Source organism: Gymnoscopelus braueri, assembly GCF_963280865.1.
Source record: "Gymnoscopelus braueri genome assembly, chromosome: 11".
NCBI classification, from domain to species: domain Eukaryota; kingdom Metazoa; phylum Chordata; class Actinopteri; order Myctophiformes; family Myctophidae; genus Gymnoscopelus; species Gymnoscopelus braueri.
In genome coordinates this window covers 41,325,231-41,333,361 of record NC_137613.1, presented here as the reverse complement: position 1 = coordinate 41,333,361, position 8,131 = coordinate 41,325,231, and the positions used below count along the sequence as shown (strand labels likewise).

General features: G+C 42.8%; 1 protein-coding gene across 1 annotated transcript; it reads left to right on the top strand.

Moving 5' to 3' along the window:
* Nucleotides 1–244: 244 nt before the first annotated feature.
* prdm1b (PR domain containing 1b, with ZNF domain) lies at nucleotides 245–7,261 on the top strand. The gene is made up of 5 exons (XM_080442801.1): nucleotides 245–367; nucleotides 777–1,017; nucleotides 2,949–3,874; nucleotides 4,129–4,257; nucleotides 5,239–7,261. The coding sequence occupies exons 1-5, from the start codon at nucleotides 359–361 to the stop codon at nucleotides 5,797–5,799; spliced, it is 1,866 nt and encodes a 621-aa protein (XP_080298927.1). The 5' UTR covers nucleotides 245–358; the 3' UTR covers nucleotides 5,800–7,261.
* Nucleotides 7,262–8,131: the final 870 nt, after the last annotated feature.

Below are 8,131 nucleotides of genomic sequence, written 5' to 3'. Positions count from 1 at the left end.
GTCTGCCACAGCCACCAATTGCAACATTTCCTATTTTAGCTTGTATTTTCATTTTGAAAAAACATGATGATGACAGGCCCTTCCAGTGCATGTCAGTCATGTTACAACATGTCATGAGAAAAAGAAGCACTCAGAGAGCGAGAGAGAGAGCGTGTGAGAGAGAGAGAGTCATACTTAGGCCCCGCCCCCCACTCGTGCTGATAAAAGTTAAAGCTCACATACAAAAGCAGTAAGTGCAAGTACAGCATATTACACACAAGGACACACAACCTATACTTGCTGTGCGCAGACCATACTGGCAAGAGGCACATAAAATAACATAAAATAACTGAAGAGGATTTGGTGAAGATAACTGTACATGGCAGAGGTGAATTATGATTAGTATTTTTGCATCTTTCTGGTTATCTTTTTCTTTATTTTGTTATTTTTCATTACTTTATTCATTTTTATTTGTATTTATTTAATACCCTTTTTGTGAGTGTCATCTCTGTGAAACGGTTAGTTTAGAAAACAGTCTGCTAAGGGTGTAATATGCTTAAAATATTTTTAAACATTTTCAGTAAAGATGAATATTGACCCTGTATCAAATTATGGATTGAGCAAAACTATGCAATAGCCAGTCATTTTCAATATTAAGGACTGCAACTTTACATTTTCTTACTTGTCCCGCATATTACACACCTACAGTATAAGCTGTTTGGTTTTTTTCCCAAGAGGTTTCATACAACTATATGTCAGAATATGTTTTAATCCTCCTGTCTCCTGTCCCCTGACAGATCTATAGAGGCGGGCAGCTCAACCACTTCATCGATGGCTATGATGTCCACAGGAGCAACTGGATGCGATACGTCAACCCGGCCCGCTCGCTGTCCGAACAGAACCTGGTGGCGTGCCAGAATGGCCGCGACGTCTACTTCTACACCATCCGACCTGTGGAGCCTAAAACAGAGCTGCTGGTCTGGTACAGCACAGAGTTTGCAAGAAGACTTTGCAGCCAGCAAGATGATGTCAGACAGAGTGAGTACTCTGGTAGAGACATTTTATCTATTGGTAGAGCATCATTTCATTATGACTTATCAGTACTTTTAAGGTCAAGTGTTTAGAAGATGTTATAACATGCACTACAACAGACAAACAACTGACTTTTGTTCAGATTTCTGAGTAATTTAAGTACTTTCTGAGACTCAGGTAGTGGTGTTGTTTTGTGGTGGACTACTGTATCTACTGGTTTACACGGAGGACCTAACATTACAGAACCGCCTGAATCACTGTGACAAATAGCAGAAGTACATACAACCAGCACATATGGTGTGTGTTCCATCATTGTTTTGACCTCACTCATGAGGTTTTAAGATATGATAAGATAAACCTTTATTGATCTCCAAATTCAGGTGTCATACTGTAGCAGCAATAGTAGTAAGAGTGAAACACACGATAGGGAGCGATAACAGCAGATAAGTAAAACCACAATAATAAGAAAGAAAACTTAACTAGACATGTGTGCACTGGCTTGGGTCGGAATGAGTTGCATTATGAACATTATATTCAATAAATATAAGTATACATTTAGACTATCATCAGACTTGGTTGGAGGGAAGCAGGGAGGCAGACAGCTGTTTCTGAAGGGAAAGAGAGGCGATAAAGTAGTAATTTATTTATTTATTTTATTGTACTTTCATCGCTACATCTAATAAAAGATATGTGGCAGTGAGGAAGAACAGCACACTGTCTAAACTGGAGGGTGACAGTAACCATTTATAACTGCATTTCTTACCATATAATATAGTAATATAATATAATATAATATAATATAATTTAATATCATTTAATATAATATAATATAATATAATATCATCTAATATTATATTATATAATATAATATATAATATATTTTTTTGCACTAACAAAATATACAAAATATTATGCTATAATTTACACAGAAAGAAATAGATATTGTTTTTGTTATAAGGGGAAAACAATGTGTTGCCACATACGTAGCTCATCAAGCTACTCATCCCCCCCCCACTGTCTTGCACACAAATTCAATCACGTAAGACGACTCTCAAAGGAAAGTACCACAATGGCTGGTCAAAGTACCTTCCTGTGAGTCAGTGAATGTCAGCTGTTATTAGAGTAGCCAGGTTTTTCTGTCATCCTACCGGATGGTCCAGCGCTGCCACAAGGTCGGTGATTCATTGCAGAATGGGTACACGCCTTTTCAACTATGTAAACCTATGTCATGGTGGCCTCTTTGTATTGTTTTGTTACCTGGCTTAGATGCTCTTGCACGTCACCTACAATGGACACTTGCAGCTGGTGACACACTGGTGACTAAGCAAATTGTTTAAATAGAGCATAAATTAGTCATAGAAAGAGAAACCTTTTTTTGTTATGTCACGGTGAGGAGGGGAAAGAGACTTTAAAACACGTACGGTAAAGCAGGTACAGAGAAAACCACTTCAAAAATGAAACTGAAGATATTTGCCACAGGGCTGTTCATACAGACGCCTACAACCCACACATTTTCCCACACAAAATCACTACGATCTCAGCAATGACTTACAGAAACTATATGTTCATACTCTCATCTAAAAACTGAAACTACTATCATTTACCATAAGTGTGTGCACGCGCATGTGTGCGTGTAACTGTATGTGTACTACGTGCGCGAGCGTGTGTGTGTGTGTGTGTGTCACTCATCACACATCACCTCACAGCTCAGAGGAAGTCCAAGATGTTTAATGTAGGGGTAGACAGTATGATGACTGAATGATAATGGGCCTCGCTACAAAGTTAAGGGTTTGCACAATCCAATAATAAAACCAAGTCTTGTTAGCAACTCTGGAAATTTACAGGTTTGCAAGTGCTTACACGTGTGGTTTAAATACCCTATCACAAACTACTATTGTTGACCTGTTTTGTTTTGTTTTCCTCTTTGTTCCTTCAAGAACACGTTAGTGCGGATGAAGACTCTGAGCCGGAAGGCGCCAAACAGCGCCTGCCTCAACAGACCTGGTTCCGGGAGAGGATGAGAGAAGATGTGAAAGCAGAGAGGCACGAGGACGCCGAGGAGAAGATTGATGTGGAGGCGTTGGAGCGAGACACGCCGCCGGATACGCCTGATGACCAGATCGTGGACTTCAGTGCCAAGATGGAAGAGGAGATGGAGGAGAAGGAGGACAGAGAATCGGACAACTACAAAACTGTCCCTTCCTCTCAGCCTGGCCTGTGCTCACCACACCCCTTCCTGCCCGAACACTGCCCTACGATCCCATCCCCGCACCGCAACCTCCCACTCCACCTCCACGGCCTCTATGGCAACAGGGAAGGCCTGGTGTCCTCCTACCCCACCATGTACCCTCAATCCAGACCCGTTCAACCCTCCTACCAGCTCCTACCCCCGTATAGCCCCCACTACCCTCGCCTCCTCTTGCCACAGTACTCCCCTCCCTTCCCCGGAATGTCGCCCTCCTGCGGGTCACTCAGGTACAGCAGCTACCTAGGTACCGATAGGCTCCCGTACCCCCCCATTGGCCAGCCGGGTCTGCTGCCCGTGTCCTTGCCCTACCCTCCACCTTCCCAGGGTGGGCTGAAGGAGCGGACCATCAATATGTCCCCTCCCTGTGGGGCCCCGGCCACCCCTGAGCTCTCCCCCATCCCCAAGACCGACAGCCAGAATCAGACCCCTCATCAGTCTCCCTCAGGCTGCGACGAGGCCATGAACCTTAGCCTGACCATGACCAAAGCCAACGCCGCACAACGCATTGGCCCCGGCTACAAGTCCCTGCCTTATCCCCTGAAGAAGCAGAACGGGAAGATCAAGTACGAGTGTAATGTCTGCCTCAAGACCTTCGGGCAGCTGTCCAACCTGAAGGTAAGGGTTTAGATTCTTTGTTTTGATAAGCGCTTTGTAAATAAAGTTGTTTATTATTATTATTATTTGTATTATTATTATTATCCATGTCTTTACAGAATTTATAATAAATTAATGTTGATTGCAATGACACCGGTAATCAAATGTAATAGCAATGATCGTTGTAATAACATTTCCTCTATCATTACAGTAGCTCTTCTCCTCAGTCATGTGGTGGCTCATCCTGTTTTCCTGTTTGTCGTGCGTAATTATAGGTTCACCTGCGAGTCCACAGCGGTGAGCGGCCTTTCCACTGTAACTTATGCAAGAAGAGCTTCACCCAGTTGGCACACCTCCAGAAACACCACCTGGTCCACACTGGGGAGAAGCCACATGAATGCCAGGTGAGATGAGAATAAGTTGACTGTTGAATTTTTTGCTAAATCTTTTGAAACGTTTTCACATGTTTTGAATTGTTTTTGAAAATGTTTGCTTATAAGGACGCCAGGGTTAATGTGGTTAAACATTATAGAGACATAGTGATATTTTGAAACAACAATAACGATGTAAGAGTTATTACACACATACAGTAACTGCACAAAGGGCTTTCCCTGTGCCTCTCCCCAAGCTGTGATGTATTGTAAAAAGAATCTTTGCACTTTTGTTTTCTTCACTCTCACTATGGGCGTGTTTTATACCTTAATGAAAGTCTTGAAATGCACCATGTACAAGAACCAGTTTGAGGTTAAATGGTGCTGACACTCAAACAGAGAATGGCAGCCCCTCCTGTTTGTTCTGGCAGAAATGACAAAACACCTCCGGATTGGAAGAGCTCAGCCAGAACAGATACTGACACTGTTATCGTAATGACGTCATGACGATCTGATAAGGATGGCACTCCCAATGCTCAAAGTCTCTAAACCAGTGGCTCCCAAACGGCATGCCGAGGCACACTGGCGTGCCGTGAGACAGGTCCACATGTGCCTTGGGATTTCATGACAACCACACATTATTAGTGCATCTATACAAAAAGTTATGAATTATTTCTAATGCACATTGTGCCAGCTCATTTTCCAATATGTCGGTAGCAAATTCTATGCCCTAACACAAAACATTTTAACCACGTTCAACCTGGTGTCATTAGATTGGGCATGTCATTATTGCTGAACAGGATTATGATTATTGTTATGATGTTATTATTAAGTGGTTACATTCATTTCATTTGGCATTAGTAAATAGAAATGCCCATTGACAGAGTGATAAGAGTGATAACACGTGATATAGAGGTGACTTGAGATTTGGACTCGCCCTTTGGTGTACTTTGGGAACAGATAACCACTGTCTAGAATCTAACCTCTCCTCTTCTCTGCCCGCTGTTCACTCAGGTGTGCCACAAGCGCTTCAGCAGCACCAGTAACCTGAAGACCCACCTGCGCCTCCACTCCGGAGAGAAGCCCTATGAGTGCAAGCTGTGCAGCACCAAGTTCACGCAGTACATCCACCTCAAGCTGCACCGCCGCCTCCACAGTGCCCGTGAGCGCGCCTACCGCTGCCAGCCCTGCGGCCAGACGTTCCTCCATCGCTTCTCTCTCCGCGTCCACCAGCGGAGCTGCTGCCCGGCCAATGCCAGCATGCACCTCGACGCGCGTGTGAAAGACACGGTGGAGCAGTTCGACGCCAGCCAGGAGGCCGACGCCCTCCCGGAGGCGGCCTCGCCAGCACAGGTGGAAGCGGCAGCCGAGCGCTGGCTGGCCAGGAGCCTGGAGGGCCGCGAGGGGAAGGAGGACCAGAGGGAGGCCACGTTGCTGCTGAAGGCCCTGGTGGCGGCTATCAACTCTCCGGCGGTGCCTGCCGGTTCACATTGCGGCCCACAGCCGGCACACCAGGAGAGGGCCAGCGTGGTGCATCTCTACAGCAGGCCAACCGTGAAGACGGAAGGACAGTGAGGAGGAAGTGAAAGGACAGGAGAGGGGGAGGGGCCGAGAAAGGAAAGGACATACATGTGAATTGTATACACAGAACATACGTAGCCATGCATGAAAAGAAAGAGAGACTTCGCCAAATAAATCTTTCTGTTTTGTCCAAATGGGACAAAGCAGGGAAGAGAGACAGTAAATATCCAATGAGCACAGCACCAAAAGAAGAGCATTCCAAAGACTGGGCTAGTGTATTGAGTGATTGCACTTCCACCTTTAACTCTACTCATTTCATGAAGAAAGAGAGAGAGGGTGTATTTTTTATTTTTTATAGTCTGTGAAATATCTTATTTTTTTACTCAGGTAGACAAGTGTTGTTTTTTGTGCTTTAACTTATTACGTGTTGTGACACCTTGCGTCGTCTATATTTATGTAACAACTCTGTACTTCTTTTGTTCTGTTTTATTTGTTTTTTCTCTCCCCACGTGTCCAAGGATTTGCTACAGTACAGGAACAAATACAAGGGATTCATTTGTGGATGAGTCTTCACTCATCTAGTGGCCATCTATTGTGTATTGTGCTACTTTGTGTGAGCACACACAAGTGTGTAAATAGGGGTATGAATGGGTGTATCAGAAGCAGTGCAGAATGATACCAATATCCTGAAGATGAGGACACTTTTGATGTTTTAACATTTGTGATGTAAAGAAAAAGGGAAATTTCAAGTATCTTGATTTCATGTAAGCATTTGCCAAAAAGAACACATCAGGAAATGAGGAAAACATGGACCAATTGACTATATGTAGCACGACTTGTTTGATCATTTGTTTACCAGTGTAATGTAACAAAGTTCAGAACGTGACTTTTCCAGAGCTTTATACACCTTTTGCTGCAATTACCCATTAACCTCTATACTAAGGACCTTTTAACTGCCATGAACTAGCTTTTCTTCTCTGCATTGTAATGTACTTGAAACTTGTGACAATATTTCAGTTGTTGTATTCAATGGTTTTGCTGCTGGCAAGCTTCACTGTTCATCCTCCAAACTGCTTTTAATTTAACCATAAGCTTCATCCAGATCTTGATCTAGTCTTTCAATGTACATCATTACTGTTTCACTGCTTCAAGTACTGCTGTACACTTCACACTTGGGTGACAATAGATTAGGTTGCTATAGATTTATTCTGTCCAGCTATAACCACAGGCATCAGTACTTCATATTCCAAGGTTAAAAAAGGGAGATAGACAGGCACATGTTTTTGTTAACCCTAAATTATTATTTTCTTGTTGAGTAGCACTGGAAAAAGCCAGAACTAGACCACTGAGTATTTCTTTCATCATGTTTGTAGTTTCTTATTTGTACAGTATGCTTGTCGATGTAGTTTATTTTTTGATACAGTCTATGAGATGTTGATAATTTATATGTGAGAGACTATTTTGATGATACTTTTATATTTACACTATGTAGCATATTAAAAATATTGTTTCTCTATATTGGAGTTTTTCAATATTTTCTTTGTTTCAATTCCTCTTTTCAAATCAGGTTAAGCAAAGGTGCAGGAGGATTAGAAAATCAAGACATAAAAGTTAACCTATTCCCAGTTAATCAATTTACAATTACAATTTAGGCATGGACAGCAGTTACCCAGGAGGTAAAGCCACTGTCTTAGAAGGTTCCTGGTTCGATCACTGTCCGGAGTGATTTACAAAGTGCAAGATCAGAGTGGCATATACACTAGTTGACAAACGACAGGGTAAATGGTTATGAATAGAGAAAAGAAAACAATTACCGTAGGCTATGTTACAAAAGGCTAGGATAACAGTTACATCACACCTAGCATCTGTCTAAACAACATTCTTAGCATTTGAGATCAAGCAAACAGTATATCTAAATAACATATGTGAACAACAACCAACGTCTGCATAATACAGGTACAATATACTGTAGCTATACTGTACTATCGTCTATCAAAGAATAGGTGACAATAATTTATACAAGGAATGAGGAGTGCTATAATGGGGTGAGGTAGAGTCTGAAGTGGTGAGTCTTCAGAATGTGGTGGAAAATGTGGAGTTAGTCTGCAGACCTAATTGGGGGGAGAAGGTCATTCTGTACGTTGGGAGCCAAGATGGAGAAGGTCTAGAACTGTGGTTCCCAAACTTTTTTGCTCGAAACCCAAAAGGGGAATTTGATGTCTCCCCGGGACCCATCTAGTGAAAATGACCCCAGGCTACAACACTGATGATACGTCCCAGGTGCATCTATGTGATGTTTTCTTTATAGTGTCCGCTACCCACAAATGAGTCCCGACCCGGTGTTTGGGAGACAGTAGTCTAGGACACTTGAGGAAGGGTCAGACAG

Bases quoted from the DNA above. Each gene is read 5' to 3' on its own strand.
- prdm1b (XM_080442801.1), top strand. The intron at 1,018-2,948 runs GTGAGTACTCTG...TGTTCCTTCAAG, and splicing joins GCAAGATGATGTCAGACAGA to AACACGTTAGTGCGGATGAA. The intron at 4,258-5,238 runs GTGAGATGAGAA...CTGTTCACTCAG, and splicing joins AGAAGCCACATGAATGCCAG to GTGTGCCACAAGCGCTTCAG.